The 17495-nt window shown below is 42.5% G+C and overlaps 1 protein-coding gene across 2 annotated transcripts in view; it reads right to left on the bottom strand.

Annotated features, from left to right (window-relative positions):
- The window catches only part of LOC129836446 (GDNF family receptor alpha-1-like), an 81668-nt gene extending 66720 nt beyond the window's left edge, over positions 1 to 14948 (bottom strand). Inside the window, exons 1-3 of one of the 2 annotated variants that reach the window (XM_055902620.1) lie at positions 13806 to 14948; positions 12820 to 13122; positions 12076 to 12159 (exon numbers count right to left, since the gene is read on the bottom strand). In XM_055902620.1, the coding sequence (XP_055758595.1) occupies positions 12076 to 12159; positions 12820 to 13122; positions 13806 to 13845 (427 nt within the window). In that variant the 5' untranslated portion in view covers positions 13846 to 14948. The remainder of the gene's footprint in view (positions 1 to 12075; positions 12160 to 12819; positions 13123 to 13805) is intronic. The other variant, XM_055902621.1, reaches the window with a different exon arrangement.
- Between the last annotated feature and the right edge of the window lie 2547 nt (positions 14949 to 17495).

Below are 17495 nucleotides of genomic sequence, written 5' to 3'. Positions count from 1 at the left end.
CCATCGGGATCTAATCTTGAAACGCCCTTGCCTTTCGTGAACTAACACTCGCACTTGACTTTTTCCTACTAGCACTGGCTTTTTACTATAACTGAGACATGGTTGTCTCACCTAGCTATCTTAAGATGAATTCACTAACTGTAAGTCGCACTGGATAAGAGCCTCTGCTAAATGAAAAATGAAATATATATATATATAAAACCAATCTCTACATCAGGGTTCCCCAACTGGTTTCATTTGGAAAGTTTTCTGAGCAACAAAATCAAAAATAAGCTTTTTTTTAAATGTTTTTTCTTTTCATTGTTGGACATAAAAGACTGTAAAAACACAAGGATCAAAAAGTGAACACAAATCAGCTCCAAGTGATTTTAATATAAGAAATCTGTTCCCAAGTATTCCCACACATAATAGACAGACACGTAATCATGAACAAATGTAAGCAAGGTTTAGGCGAGGTGCTGGCTAGCGGAGTAGAACACCTGTTTAGGCGAGGTGCTGGCTAGCGGAGTAGAACACCTGTTTAGGCGAGGTGCTGGCTAGCGGAGTAGAACACCTGTTTAGGCGAGGTGCTGGCTAGCGGAGTAGAACACCTGTTTAGGCGAGGTGCTGGCTAGCGGAGTAGAACACCTGTTTAGGCGAGGTGCTGGCTAGCGGAGTAGAACACCTGTTTAGGCGAGGTGCTGGCTAGCGGAGTAGAACACCTGTTTAGACGAGGTGCTGGCTAGCGGAGTAGAACACCTGTTTAGGCGACGTGCTGGCTAGCGGAGTAGAACACCTGTTTAGGCGAGGTGCTGGCTAGCGGTGTAGAACACCTGTTTAGGCGAGGTGCTGGCTAGCGGAGTAGAACACCTGTTTAGGCGAGGTGCTCGCTAGCGGAGTAGAACACTTGAAAAAGAAAAGGAGAATCAATAGCCAGCCACTCTAGGAGCTCAGATGCAACAATTTAATAACCTGATAACCAACGTTTCCACAGTCAAACATATCTGTTTGGGCTTCTTGCGGTCAATTTGCAGTCTACAAATTATAAGTAATTTTGTTTCCGCCCGCCGACCATCCGCTCATCAAAAAATTTACCCGCGGCTGAATCAAGTTGATGATCCCTGCTCTACATTTTCTAATATGGCCGATAAGAATGGAGGAGTCAAGACAACCCAGTGGAGATTCCTCACTTCTCCAGAACGATGTGCATTGTGCACCCTGCAACAGAGGGATTATAATTTTATCCAGTCCAAAGGAAGAGCTAGGGCGAAAAGACAAATCGATAGTTTCTTGTACGCACAGCCTCAAGTTTCTATTTTAACATGGCTGGCTATTGATTCGCTTTCAGATGCGATGTCTCCCTTCGACAGCAAACACTCTAGGAGGATTTGGAAGTCTTTAGTGTAACAGAATAACCTTGTAAAATTGGAAGGAGGGAGTAAGGGAACGTTAACATAGAACCACTATCTCAGTCAATGCTCACTAAGGAGGCTGAGGCCACAACTCTGACAGACAGAGCACCGCTGTACCCAGACTTCAGAGGCCCGGGCTTGGTCTGTGATTGACACATCTTGACACAAACAACCAGACAGCGGCAAAGGGAGCTGCTTTATCAAAGTAGCCATTTTAATGACATTTGTTTGTCAGCTGGCACATGGAATATCGATATGGAAACGCTGCAGATGGATTTCAAACACGTCTCCTTTTCAATTCTCTTTATCTCACACAAACATTTTAAGTTGGGGAAAGTACAGAGAGTCAAACACCAAAGCAATACCATTGAGAAGGTTTTGGTTGGTTGTTGGAAACCAGGGTTGAAACTGTCAAAATACTTCTACCAACGCACTATTAAATGCAGAGCTACTCCTGGGTCCAACCACAGCATCAAGAGCAGAGGTACTCCCGGGTCCAACCACACCATCAAGAGCAGAGGTACTCCCGGGTCCAACCACACCATCAAGAGCAGAGGTACTCCCGGGTCCAACCACACCATCAAGAGCAGAGGTACTCCTGGGTCCAACCACACCATCAAGAGCAGAGGTACTCCCGGGTCCAACCACACCATCAAGAGCAGAGGTACTCCCGGGTCCAACCACACCATCAAGAGCAGAGGTACTCCCGGGTCCAACCACACCATTAAGAGCAGAGCTTCTCCCGGGTCCAACCACACCATTAAGAGCAGAGGTACTCCCGGGTCCAACCACACCATTAAGAGCAGAGCTACTCCCGGGTCCAACCACACCATTAAGAGCAGAGGTACTCCCGGGTCCAACCACACCATTAAGAGCAGAGCTACTCCCGGGTCCAACCACACCATTAAAAAATATATATATATAATAATTTAACTAGGCAAGTCAGTTAACAACAAATTCTTATTTACAATGATGGCCTACACCGGTCAAACCCGGACGACGCTGGGCCAATTGTGCACCGCCCTATGGGACTCCCAATCACAGCCGGTTGTGATACAGCCTGGATTCAAACCAGGGTGTCTCTAGTGACGCCTCAAGCGCTGAGATGCAGTGCCTTAGACCGCTGCGCCACTCGGGAGCCCCATTAAGAGCAGAGGTACTCCCGGGTCCAACCAACATATGCTATTCTCTTTCCCATTCCTCCCACTGGGCACAGACGTCAATTAAACGTATATTCCAAGTTGGTTCTAATTAATGTATTGAAATGATTTGGAAACAAAGTTGATTTAACCAGTGTGTGCCCAGTGGGCTCTCCCTCCTCTCACTCTGTAAGAACCCCTAGCAGCAGTCTGTTCTCATACACCGCTGGGATCTGAGTTCATTATTAGAGTGGCATTCCAACAGTAGTGAGCTGTGTTGACAGGCTCTCAGCATCGTGTCAGTACAGGGATTTAAGGTGTTGTGTGGTTTGTCTGCAAGGTTGGGACTACTACTGATGTTTTCACACATACACAGCTCAAGATTGAGGACTTCAGAGAGAGAGAGAGAGAGCACAGGATTGGCTCCAGTTTGACAGAATGAGACAAAATATTGCTTCTGAGCAGCGAATGACACTTGTAATATTTTCCTTAGCACAGTTTCTAACGATTTATGCTGAAGGAAATGAAAACATGGAAAGAGGGAAAAGTAGGGAGAAGAAGGACAAGGAAATTAGGAGACAATGTCAGAATCGGCTTTTATCCCAAAAACAGCCACCCTTAAATTAAAATAATTGAAATGCCAAGTTGTGTGTTTATGTGCTGAGCTCATAATCATCATCCTGATACAACATCAGCTCAGACCACAAACCTTAACAGGGATAGGTCATCTAAAGGGCTCAGAAAAGAATGGAGTGATATAGAAACTCCTCTTCATTCATAGTAGTACTTCACAGATTTGTTGATGTCCTTATCCTTTTTTCACCGCTACCTCATCATTTAGGCAATTTCAGTCCAGCCAGCCTCGCCTGCACAGCAGACTCACTATTCCATTTTGTGTCACATTTTCCCCCCGGTTTCATTTTTCTCATTGGCGCACTGAACATTAAATGACAATAGTCTGACATTTAAAGGGGCTTTATCTACAAACAAAGTGATTGTACCGTAGCTATATCTCCATGGCGATAAGCCAGACCATTTAATAACATATTTTAGTTTTTTTCAGTTTAAAGCTACAGTACACTTCCACGAGTCAACCTCCAATGAGTTTACACTTTCACGAGTCAAACTCCAATGTTATGCCACGCATACAGCAAACAAACCTTTAGTTATTCTAGTTCTCAAGATCGTGGAAAAGAAAAGTATGCACATTGGTCAGTATGAAAGGCTCCAGACCAGTGAGTGTTCCTGAATACGTTCATGTGTAACTCTGCTGTGTATTCATCCATTTACTCCACTGCTTGCCTCTTGGGCAGGGGCAAATGGCCTGGGAATAATGGTCCACTTGAATCTGTGAGAAATTGGTTCTTACTGCCTTCTCTATGGATCAGTGCATCACAAGATGGCAAACTGGTGGGCGGAAAAGGAACCATTTCATTGAATGCTCTTCCTCTATTCCTTGTTTGCTTTTTTGCTCATGCATACACACATACACCCATACACACATACACCCATACACCCATACACACATACACACATACACCCATACACCCATACACACATGCCAACATACAAAAAATAGTGTTCAAAACAAATTCAATGGTCTGGTACTTCATCCATGAGCATTCCACCTCTCTGTGTGAGTAAACCATTTCCCTTGATTGAAATGACCTACCTTGTCTGTCTTATGACAGCAGTTGTGGCTTCCGTGACCCTTTACCCAGGAACGACTCCAAACTAAGTATGTTTTACCGATAACCTGGCGCACAGACAACAGCATGCCACCTCTTGCTAATAAGAAGCAATGAGCTCTGCAGACACCGGAAGCCCAGAAGCATTTAATGATCCATTTAATCGAGTAGAAACACAGACATCAATACAGGTAGTTCTCCCTGAGAGAGACTTAGGATTTCTGTAAGGAAATGGAGGTGAAAGAAACAAGCTGTACCACTTGTATTAGAAGAAGAAGAAGAAGAAACACATAACTCAGCTACAGCCTCAAAGCATGATGTGGTCACTGATGTGATAAATGAGTGTTGCATCAAAAAAGGCCCAATTTGCTATCTGCTGATTTTATTCATTTGTGTTTCGAGATGTTATTAAAGTATTTTTTTTCAATGTGACTGAAATGGAAAATCGAAATCAAATCTAAAATTTGATTGTTCTGTTCTTCAGATGAAGTTTCTCATGTGGCAACTTCCACCACATTAACCTCTTGAATGTAAAGTCCCCATATTTGGGGACCCTATTAGATGTTTTTTATTCAATTCAGTCTGATATGAGAACGGTAGCCCCTATCTGCAAAAGCAGGGTGTCTGCGGATATCTGAGTATCTTGGCTACTGTGCCTTAAAATCTTTGGTGTGACCTACTACAATATATGGGGAAACAAATGCCGAGCCGATGACCTAATTTCAAGATGGCTGCTAGCTACATTCTGGTTAGTGTTGTGAAGCATAAATGAATTAAACACGGAACACATTGATACACACCGAAAGCTGGGACTCCACAGACCATGAGAATGTCTTACTTGTCTACCTGTGACCTACCGTTATTGATCACCTCCCCATAGAGTCAAAATATTTATTTTACACAACGTTAACACCAAACAGGAAACACCTTACAAGGTCAACATGAATGTCTACCGAGTGACTATATTGTTGCACATTAAAAATATGATTGTCACGATCTTGGAAATGAGCGGACCAAGGCGCAGCGTGAGTATAGTTCCACATATTTATTTTAGTGAACCTAACAAAATAAAATAACAAAACTTGCAAAGACGTAGCGCCCAAACACACTACAAACAATCAATATCCCACAAATGCAGGTGGGGGAAAAGCCTACCTAAATATGATCCCCAATCAGAGGCAACGATTACCAGCTGCCTCTAATTGGGAACCACACAAACCACCAACCTAGAAATCTAAACACTAGATAACCCCCCCAGTCACACTCTGACCTAAACACCATAGGGAACAGATGGTTCTCTATGGTCAGGTCGTGACAATTATGTTCCCTGCTTACGCAGGGTATTGGCTACTATGGCACCTTGACAGTCTTGTAGCCAATGAGATAAACTTTCCAGGGATATGTAGTTGACCTGGGTGGGACAAAGCAAGGCCTAGAACCTTTTACGCGTAATGTGAACTATTGCTAACTGGCTCAGACATGAGACGCACCAAGCACGCTATATTACATTGTAAACAGATTTAATCGCTTTCATTTCATAGCTTCAGCATAAAATATGGCTTCTCATGCGGGGAAATAAAGGTCAAAACTAAGAATATCGAACAGGAAGCTAAAAAGAAGACAGCTATGAATAAGTATACCGACATAGAAGCTTTGAATAAAATACTGGTCAGACTCGGATTAGGGGAGCGATTTGGACTACGAGGATTTTGATTTAGTTTACATAGGCCTATGTTACAAGTAATTTTAATGTTATATACTGTAATTCCAAAGTAGTTATTGTCTATGTTTCATATTAGTTCACTGTTTGCTGTTCTAGGTTTCATCCTTGGAGAGACCACTGAACTCTTATGGCCATTCTTAAATTGTGGTTCTGACCTCTGCCTTTGTCTCCAAGGTGTTACTTTTTGCATTGTGTGTGTGCTTGACACCTTCTATGTGAGTCACTGTACAGATAAAGTTTAGGCTTGGTGTGTTAACTTTACATTAATGTTGTTTTGTAAATTTAGTCAACTGAAATTCTGTGTGTCTTACAACAATATATCTCTGTATTTTATTAACTACAGAGTGGAAGATGCAGAGGATTTGTGTGATGACGTTTGGGAGCCACCCCTCCCCAGCAAGCGCACCCGCCGGTCAAGGTCTTCACCCCCCCACTGCTATGTCAATCACCCTGTCTGATGGTTCGATATCCACTTTTCATAGACCTCTTGAAAAATAAAATTGGGGCTTGTGGCACCATTCCTCCTAACAGAATTGGTTTCCCGAAGATCAAGGTAAACGACAGGGTAAAGACAGCGGAGAGGGGGACCATACGTTTGATCAGGAGTAACAAGCTGCTTTTAGTGAAATGGAAGGACACTATGGAAGTAACCATGCTCACCCCACAGCATAAGGCATTCAATAACGACCATGTCTCAAGGAGGGTGAAAAAGGAACAATGTCCCCGTTTCTGTGAAGGACTACAATGCCAGCATGGGGGGTGTCGACCTATCCGATGCTCAGATAGACTACTACCAGGTCCTCCACAAGACCAGGAAGTGGTATAAGACTTTTTTTTACCACTTTGTGGACATTGCTACAGTAAATGCTTTCATTCTCCACAAGCAGATGGCCAAAGCAAAATGGTCAAACCCCTCTCCCAGTTGGCTTTCCGAGAGCAGCTGGTGTTGGAAATGGCTGAATTGGGGGCCCAAAGCAACCTCACAACCATCACAAGACACTCAACGTGAGCGCCACTATCCAACACACATGCCAAAAGACAAAAGGAAGAACTGCAAGCCAGATCTTCTGTCCAAAATGCCAGTTCGCTTTTTGTTACCTGGCAGAGAGGGACTGCTTCAAAGACTATCACGATATGCACAAGCTACGGTGATAGTGAAATCCAATCATCTACACCTGGGATGTAAAAGGAACACAAATTCCATTTGTAAATAGTTCAGCTCTTTTCTATTTTTGCACCTTTTTTAGTGAATGACATGTGTGTAACCAAGTTTGTGTTTGATAAGACACTTTTGTATATTTTTTATGTATACCTGTTGCTTTTACACTGTTTTTGTAAAAATTGAATTTGTATGTGGGATCAATATAGTGGATATGCCTAGACTAAACATTCAGGTACTTTGGAGAGGTTGAAAAAATGTTTGAGTGAGGTTGATATGGTAGAAATTGTGTTTTTATATTGAACAAACAGCATTTAGGAATTGCAAATATGTAATATCACTGGAATTATCTAATTTTCAGACATAAGCCACTTTGGAGAGGTTCAGGGACACTTGGAAACATCCCGTGACCACATCTGACACTACTTACTAAAACATCTGCTCATTTCTAGTTAGGTCTATCAATCCCATTTTTTTTCTGATATTGTTCAAATATTGTAGAAGCCATCTGATTTGTTTCCAGCTCTGGGCATCAATCATTCACTTATAGCTTGTCAATGAAAGACGACTTTTAACATAAAAAAACAAAAAAAAGGTTATTTTGTGTGCGCTTGTGTATTCTGAACCATGTAACTTCTACCAGATGTCTTCTTTCCAAATATACAGAGTCATGTAATTACACATGAGCAACAGTTACTTTAGGGTATGTCTATTTAGGCGGAAATCTACATTTTGCTATTACATTTAGGAGGTTTTAAGAGACTGACTTACTGGGAACAGACGTCATTTCAATGTTTGGTTTTGATTTACATTTGGTTGAGTTGTCAATTTACGTTAATTCAACATTAAATTAAAAAAGATATCACCATGTCATTGGATTAAGTTTAAAAGTTGGGTGAAAAAAGAAATTCCCTTACATTGATGACTTTTTGCAAATCAAATTAGTTTCCCACATTAATTCAGAGTCATCACATTGAATTTTTTGCTTGAAATGACATGAAAACAACATTGATTCAACCAGTTTTTGCCCAGTGGGAAGTGACTCACCCTGACTCAACATAAGGCTAAAAGCATTCTACCTGCCTGGAGAAAATATTTGAAAATAATGTAATTAACTTAGAACTGGATGTACGCTGAGTGTATAAAACATGAGGAACACCTTCCTAATATTGAGTTGCACACGCTTTTGCCCTCAGAACAGCCTCAATTTGTCTGGGCATGGACTTTACAAGGTGTCAAAAGCGTTCCACAGGGATGCTGGCCCATGTTGACTCCAATGCTTCCCACAGTTGTGTCAAATTGGCTGGATGTCCTTTAGGTGGTGGACCATTCTTGATACACACGGGAAACTGTTGAGTGTGAAAAACCCAGTAGCGTTGCAGTTCTTGACACACTCAAACCGGTGCACATGGCACCTACTACCATACTCTGTTCAAAAGCTCTTAAATCTTTTGCCTTGCCCATTCACCCTCTGAATGGCACACCTACACAACCTGTCTCCTCCCCTTCATCTACACTGATTGAAGTGGATTTAACAAGTGAAATCAATAAGGGATCATAGCTTTCACCTGGATTCACCTGGTCAGTCTATGTCATGTTTTGTACACTCAGTGTATATGTGTGTGTGTGTGTGTGTGTGTGTGTGTGTGTGTGTGTGTGTGTGTGTGTGTGTGTGTGTGTGTGTGTGTGTGTGTGTGTGTGTGTGTCTGTGTCTGTGTCTGTGTCTGTGTCTGTGTACTTGTGTGCAGTACGAGTCTTTGGCCCTGTCCCAGACATGATGGAATAAAGCCTTATTCCTGAGCTATTGACTGCCCTGGATGGCTCCTGCCTGCTTACTTGTGGAGCTCTTCCATGAAAAAATCGTTGATAGGGTGTGTGTGGCTGTCAGTACGCACATGTCTGTGCTGTGCGCAAGCATGTGTGTGTGTATGTTTGCGCAAGTGTGTGTGTGTCCATGCAATCACGGTCTGGGCTTTCCACATCCTCTTCACACATTTGAGCTGCTGTTCTAATGCTACTCTATTCTATTCTCATGTGACTTAATAAAGGACAGCCAGCGTGCTTTAATGCAGCTGTGTACCCTACAGTATAAGCTTCACTGATATTGTTCCAGCTTTATATCTGGTTCAGTCCATCAGAGGCCTACAGTACCCAGAGTGGAGGTGGGAATGGGGACAGTGGGGACAGGGGGTCAGTGTGTAGGAAAGATCAGGAATAAAGCTCACTATAATCAGGAGGGTTCTGAGGAGATTGACCAGAGTGTCACTGGAGATTATGAGGCTCAGGCCCAAAGCAGGGGCCTATTACAGATTAATTACATCTCACAATGCTTCCCTTTGTTCCCCACTATGAATCAGTCAGCTGATCTATGAGTCCTTTCAGCCTTACGGAGACAGCCATTTTATAGGGCTGCCTGGAAGTAGGGCCTGTGGGAGGCACTGTGTTGACCTAAACCTCCCTGACACCCGTCCTGTCACCCCTCTCACCCATAGGGTCTCCCTCTCATCCTACCTGGCCCATAAATCCCCCATGATAAGCAAGTACGGATGATCTGTGGGACACGTAGCTAAGAGAGAAATGTGCAACCGTCAATCAACATAAAGAACTTTTCAAAGGGGAATAAGGAGCACCTTCAAATGCTGAGCGCTTTCCTATAAATCTTTCTGTTCTGGTAGCTCAGAGGGGAAAATGTCTGGGGCTGTTATATGCCTTGATATGAACTATGCTCCCAAGAAGCTAGAAATGTAGCTTTGATGTTTGGCTGTATTCTGACAGGCATCTATAATGACTAATGTTTAATTTCCACTTTTCTGTAATTAGAGTATTTGTCCTAGAAACGTTATTTGGGTCTTTGCCCAAGGACACATCATGTTGCTGCAGTTTATATCTCTCTATCGCCATTGATGACTTAACAAAATTGCCCCTTGATTTTGTCCGTTTAGCGATCAATATACAAAAAATAATTAACTAAAGGAACAACCATAATTGTCTATGCTTCCAGGATATATACACTACATGGCCAATAGTGGATTTGTCTATTTTAGCCACACCCGTTGCTGACAGGTGTATAAAATCGAGCACACAGCCATGCAATCTACAAGACAAACATTGGCAGTAGAATGGCCTTACTGAAGAGCTCAGTGACTTTCAACATGGCACCGTCATAGGATGCCACCTTTGCAACAAGTCAGTTCGTCAACTTTCTGCCCTGCTTGAGCTGCCTTGGTCAACTGTAAGTGCTGTTATTGTGAAGTGGAAATGTCTAGGAGCAACAACAGCTCAGCCACGAAGTGGTAGGCCACACAAGCTCACAGAACGGGACCACCGAGTTCATTACCGAGTTCCAAACTGCCTCTGGAAGTAACGTCAGCAAGAACTGTGCGTCGGGAGCTTAGTGAAATGGGTTTCCATGGCCGAGCAGCCCACACAAGCCTAAGTTCACATTGCGCAATGCCAAGCTTTGGCTGGAATGGTGTAAATCTCGCCGCCATTGGACTCTGGAGCAGTGAAAACATGTTCTCTGGAGTGATGAATCACACTACACCATCTGGCAGTCTGACAGACGACTCTGGGTTTGGCGGATGCCAGGAGAACGCTACCTGCCCGAATGCACAGCGCAAACTGTACAGTTGTGTGGAGGAGGAATAATGGTCTGTGGCTGTTTTTCATGGTTCGGGCTAGGCCCCTTAGTTCCAGTGAAGGGAAATCTTAACGCTACAGTATACAATGACATTCTAGACGACTCTGTGCTTCCAACTTTGTGGCAACAGTTGGGGAAGGCCCTTTCCTGTTCCAGCATGACAATGCCCCCGTGCACAAAGCGAGATCCATACAGAAATGGTTTGTCAAAATCGATGTGGAAGAACTTGACAGGCCTGCAAAGAGCCCAGACCTCAACCCCATCGAAAACCTTTGGGATGAATTGGAACGCCGACTGCGAACCAGGCCTAATCGCCCAACATCAGTGCCGACCTCACTAATGCTCTTGTGGCTGAAGTGAAGCAAGTCCCCACAGCAAAGTTCCAACATCTAGTGGAAAGCCTTCCCAGAGGAGTGGAGGCTGTTATAGCAGCAAAGGGGAGACCAACTCCATATTAATATCCATGATTTTGGAATTACGAGCAGGTGTCCACATACCTTTGGCGATGTAGTGTAATTGAGAAATGTAGGCCTACTATATTATTTACAAAAGTATGTCCACAAGTGACATAATAACAGGTGATTCCTTTTGCAGGCAAGAACAATACTTTTGCTCAGTGTTACAGTCTTGTCCATTTAAATTAGGACAGGAAATGAATAAAAAGATTAGCTCCCCTTCAGATTCACAATCTGATTGTAAATCTAAATAGAGCCAAATCTCTGTGTTACATTTCTATGTGCTTATTAGCTCTCTTATTCTCCATCACCAGCCACACAACATGGCACCTCACCAGCACCGGATTGTAGTTTCTCACAACAAAGACCAAGGTAAAGTCAAAGGCCGCTATAGATAGCACCTGTAAGAACGTGAACAAGGGAAAATATTGCCATCTAGAGGCGGCTCATAATTGAACATAAACTCACTCCACCAATGCGTGTAACGGTGTCCTATGTGATACCCCCTCCCCGCATTCATGATCGATTTGATATGACCATCACAATTCAATGTACAATTTAAACCCAGCTCAATAAACTATGCTACAACCTGACGCATTTTTACATTTTTACAACTCCACACCACCACACTCCGTGTTGAGCTCTCAGTGAACACTCAGAACTATAGCTCCCCGTGCAAATGCACTAACAATGGGCATGCATTTCATTGGGGCGAAAGAGGGAAAGTGTGAGGATTGTACATTTTTTAAAACACAATTTCACTAAGAACATGCACAGCCAGCATTTCATCTGTATACTTTCACAAAGACGCCAAGTGTCCGTTTGTGAACTTTTAAATAAGTTGCACCATAGTAAACTCTTAATGAATCCATTCCCTTACCTGAAATAATGGGGGCCAGTCGGAATATGTCAGACAGCCGGCTATTCATGGTCTCATAAGGAGAGTCCTCAAGGAAATCGTTCCCTGAAAGGAATATTGAAATACAATGTGATATTTAACATACTGTTGCAGTGTTAATAGGCATGTAAATGTTGCAGACAACGAGCTAGACAGACATACATACATACATACATAAATATATAGAGATTTTATTTAAAGAGCATGCACGTGGGTTTTTGTTTTCACTAAATGTTTGTAAGCTACCATGTCTTGTCATTTCTTCACATGCGCATACACATGAGATGGGTATCTAGGTCAGTCAATTTCCATGACGCTCTACTACTCATTAGGCTACGGTTGATTAGGCATATTGGTCAGCAACTGAGAACCCCTTCTGCCCCACTGGCCATTGGCATTAGGCAGTACAGTTTTTGTGTACGATCTACTGCAAGATGACGAGTGCCAAAGGGCTTTACACTCGATTCATTCTAAGATATTTTTTTAAGGATATTACCCCACTCCTTTCCCATTACGCACAGGCGGGAAAGTTACGCACCCAATAATGTGGTGTTTTCTCCCTGAAACGGTATTGCTTTAGCAGTTTACGTGGTCCGTTAATACATTACTCATACAGCAGGTCTGGGTAATGTTTTTTTTTTTTTACCATTGATTAACATCAGATTGACTTCTGACAATGTGTGATTGCTGTGTTGTAGCCAACTGCAATGATACCAAAGTGCATACCCTGCAAAGTCTGGTAGATTCCCCAATAGATGCGAAGGCAGTTCTTTTCTTTCTTCATACCCCTTTTACATCTGCAGTTATACAGGGGGCTCTGCTTGAGAGCATCCATGGCGCTCCGACATTCGTCCTGCGCCTCCAGTCCGGCCACCATGCTAAAGTTTCTCTCCTTCCCCCCAGCAACGCACTGTCTCATTGTCCGATACTTGGTACTGCATCCTTGCTCCTTCATACACTGCTCACTCGCCTTGACACAGTCGAGGCGGTTGGGACCAGAAAGGACATTCTCCTGGGCATACAATACATCTGTTTGGGGAGAATAAATAATGATAATAATAATAATAATGTTTCTGTCGTTTAAATGTTAAATATTGTAGGCTATACGGGATTTAGTCACAATAAACATTCAGAGATTAATCCAAATGAAAGCTGCTTTAGAGATTAACATAGTGTATTAACGCTGTACTGAGCGTATTTTAGCGCGCAACTCCGTGACAATAACAACAACACAAACATGTCATATAGGCTACTCGTCACTGACATAGTCATCAATGCATCGCATACTCTATACATTTGTGAAATATTTTTAAAAATCAGCTGAGGACAAGTAAAGTTATTAAATATGAAACGGGTAAAACATGTTAAGCTTTTGCTTTTGCAATGTATGCTATAATAGTGTATATAGGCTATACATGAGAGACGGGTAATGAATTGCCACTGTATTTAGTTGTGTCTATTACAGAATTAGAACTCAGTTCACTTCGATTAGGCTACATGAGCTCGTAATTGATTTTTCAGTAGTCAGTGGGCATGGCCCGCATTATGGTGGACCATCTCTCTCCACAACGATCACTATAGGTTTCCTATGTACTCATCTCAGCTGCCCTCTAATTTCTTATTATTGTCAATTTAAAAATGCATATTCTAGGCATGTATAGCATATATTAGTCATATTCATAAGTAATAGGCCTTGAGAAACTAAAACTTACCTAAAAGAGGCAGCACGACATAAAGTGTGATGAAAATCATTGCGTTGGTATCCGTGTGATGCCTTGTTATAATGGAATTTATAGAACATATAGAAAAAAACTTTGTGATTTTATTCCCAAGGTATTTCCACTCTATTCAAATCCATTGGAAATATCGGGTGGATGAGGTCCGACATAGGCTACAGAACACATCCAGCTGACTTCATGCGTAAAACATTCCGACCCAAAAGTACTCCAATTTTTGCGACAGACAACCGATTACCATCAACCACAGAATGATTTCCTTTCCGTTTAAAAACTAAATAAAAGACCTGGATAAGAGATCACAAGGAGACAAAACGAACCGGCGAGTGCTCTCGGGAACTCCAGCTCGTAGGATGTCCGCGTGTGTCTTAGCGCGCGAGGATGCTGTAGCCCACTGCTCAATAGTGCAGTAACCCCAATCCGGCAGCAGCGGCAAGGCAGTGGAACTTCTGCGTTTCAACGTGGATTTCGGTGATGACAAGTAGATCAATTCAAACTTTCAGACACATTTTATTTCTGGAATACAGTGTCGATGTGAGGCTAAATACATACGCAATATCTTATTTGTGAAAACATAGAGTATGACACTATTTGCAATCGTTTTGATTGTTGATTCTGCATTAAATTGTATCAACATATTATAGTGTCTTGATTCATGCCCTAGGACAAGGCTACACCATTATAATTTACAATATTATATTATTCATGGGGTCACAGAGAGTTCATGAGTAGGCTACAACATGTAGAGGTTAAAAAACGTGTTAATGTGACTATCCCCAATACCTTAGTCAAAACCGCACACTCAAATTTTAGAGAGAGACAACCCCATGCGCACAGATAATATGCTATAGACTACAAGTACACTATCGATTGAATATCTGTGTTGACGTGCAACGCTATCCCACCAATTCGACGGAAACCTGTCACTGTTCCCTTTTCACATTGAAAAATCTATTCAGATCGTCGCGTATTAATGCTAACTTAGTGTTTGTTATGCTCAGGATGCGCTTTCGCTAGCCATTTGGAGCGTGGATTAAAAAAGGAGACGGAGCCTAAATTGTCTATCTGATGTGTGCTGCTGACTGCAGTGCAAACCATACAGTACCATACAGTTCCAGAGCTGAGAGTGTAGAGCCACCAGTGCGCTCCTTCTATCCACTCTTGACATCGACTATAAAACGTGAACATGGGTGAATATCGCCATCTGTTGGTTTAAAAAAAGCCTCAACTTGCATCTGATTATAGGCTAAATAATGCAATCACTATAGCCTAGACGTGGCTAATGTAATTTGAAACTATCTGAATTAATTGGTGGCTATACAAATCACAAAAATTGAGTGGTTTAAGATAATGAACATTTTAACATATTTAAATTTGGCCTATTAGGTTCATTTTACATACTTTTCTATATTAGGCCTACACTTTTAACGTTGACCATAGAATAACACAGATACACATCCTATTAAGTGAGATGTAATACATGCCCTATTGATTAGTTTTCAGTCCTTCACTAGGCTAAACACAGAAGCAATGATAAAGGAATTTTCTATGGTTAGACCCAATTGACTGTTGACCGAAACGATCAACAATGAATGAATGTTCCCCTCCACTCCACCATATCAACTGGACTAAATCCTTTAATACACAAATGGGAAGCTGAGAGAGCAGGGCTATTTACATTTTTACAGATAGTGTGAAAGAGAAGACTAAGGTTGTGTTCCCCTGCTCAGACGTTGCTGACGCATGCCAGATCTTACAACACCTGGATAGGTATTTTACATTATACCAATCTAGTGCCCAGCTGCACTGTCAATGATGTGGCATGCAACCATTGGTTGATGCATGCAACGTCTAAGCGGGGGAACGCGAGCTATGTGTCAGACACGGAAAAGGAAGCGAGACATCTCACCCCCTAATTATTTATGGTACAATTGAAGTCAATGAACTAAGCAGACCAGACCCAGCTGCTATCACATTGGTGTCTATGGGCTACCCCGTTAAGCAAACCGAAACGGACAATTTTTCCAACAATAAACGGCCTGAGTGAACTATCATGATTTATCCACCATCTTTCGAATATATAGGCCTACAAAGCAGTGGAGGCTGCTGAGGGGAGGATGGCTCTTAATAATGTCTGGAATGGAGCAAATGGAATGGTATCAAACCATGTGTTTGCTGTATTTGATACCATTCTACTAATTCCGCTCCAGCCGTTACCACGAGCCCTTTCTCCCCAATTAATGTGCCAACAAATGGGATCCAAAAAAACTGGAAAGGATGTAGAATATACTGTCTTTGCAAACACTTTTACTGTGAACTACAGCTTTTAACCAAAAGACAAAAAAAAATACCTATCCAGACAGGCAGGCGACAATCAGCAGTCAATGGGCGCATTCCTCTGCCCAAGCATGTTGATGCCTGCCAGATTTTACAATGCCTGGATAGGTATTTTATGTATCAGCTAACCACATCATATGTTATAGCAGTCTGTCAGTCGATGACACAGTCAATGACGTTGCACGCAACCATTGGTTAATGCACTCAAAGTTTGAGCAGGGGAACACGCCCAACTGAAAGTCTGAAAAGACTACATACCTGTTGACAGCCCTCCTGGATTGGGTCATATCAACTCACTACTCTAGAGAGGTAACATTAGGCACATCAACCTCTCAGCCTACATCTGTGAAATAACATTAATACATGAATCACCATAGAACAAAATGGCCTTATAAACTCAAATGACACAAAGCCTATATATTTATGTAATCTCAAAATAACAAATAGGGAGAAACTAAACGCATGAGGCAAAATTGGCACCTCCAAACTGGGCATGAATTGGCACCAATCAGGTGCGTCGTCTACTCCTAGGAACAGGAAATGCATGTCGGCTGCGCGGCAAACAATGAAGCCTATGAATGAGCTGGCGAGTAACATTTCTGAATTAAGTAGGCCTAATAAAAGACGTTTAACGACTGCATAATGCATAACTATTAACGGACCATGTAATCTGCTGAATAAAATTTCATAAACCAAATGCTTGTCCGAGAGTAGGCTTAGATGATGATTTAACAAACACAGAAGCAAGCTAAGTGTGCATAGGCCTATCTTCTTGTAAACTCAGCAAAAAAAGAAATGTCCTCTCAATGTCAACTGCGTTTATTTTCAGCAAACTTAACATGTAAACATTTGTATGAACATAACAAGATTCAAATACTGAGACATAAACTGAACAAGTTCCACAGACATGTGACTAACAGAAATGGAACAATGTGTCCCTGAACAAAGGGGGGGGGTCAAAATCAAAAGTAACAGTCAGTATCTGGTGTGGCCACCAGCTGCATTAAGTACTGCAGTGCATTTCCTCCTCATGGACTGCACCAGATTGGCCAGTTCTTGCTGTGAGATGTTACCCCACTCTTCCACCAAGGCACCTGCAAGTTCCCGGACATTTCTGGGGGGAATGAGGGAGGGGGATGTCTTCCCTGTAAAAAACAGCGAGATTGCCTGCAATGACAACAAGGTCAGTCTGATGATGCTGTGACACACCGCCCCAGACCATGACAGACCTTCCACCTCCAAATCGATCCCGCTCTAGAGTACAGGCCTCGGCGTAACGCTCATTCCTTCGACGATAAACGCAAATCTGACCATCACCCCTGGTGAGAC

This window comes from Salvelinus fontinalis, chromosome 37 (genome assembly GCF_029448725.1).
Source record: "Salvelinus fontinalis isolate EN_2023a chromosome 37, ASM2944872v1, whole genome shotgun sequence".
Taxonomy (NCBI): domain Eukaryota; kingdom Metazoa; phylum Chordata; class Actinopteri; order Salmoniformes; family Salmonidae; genus Salvelinus; species Salvelinus fontinalis.
Note: the sequence above shows the minus strand (reverse complement) of the source record. Positions and strands in the feature narration are given on the sequence as shown.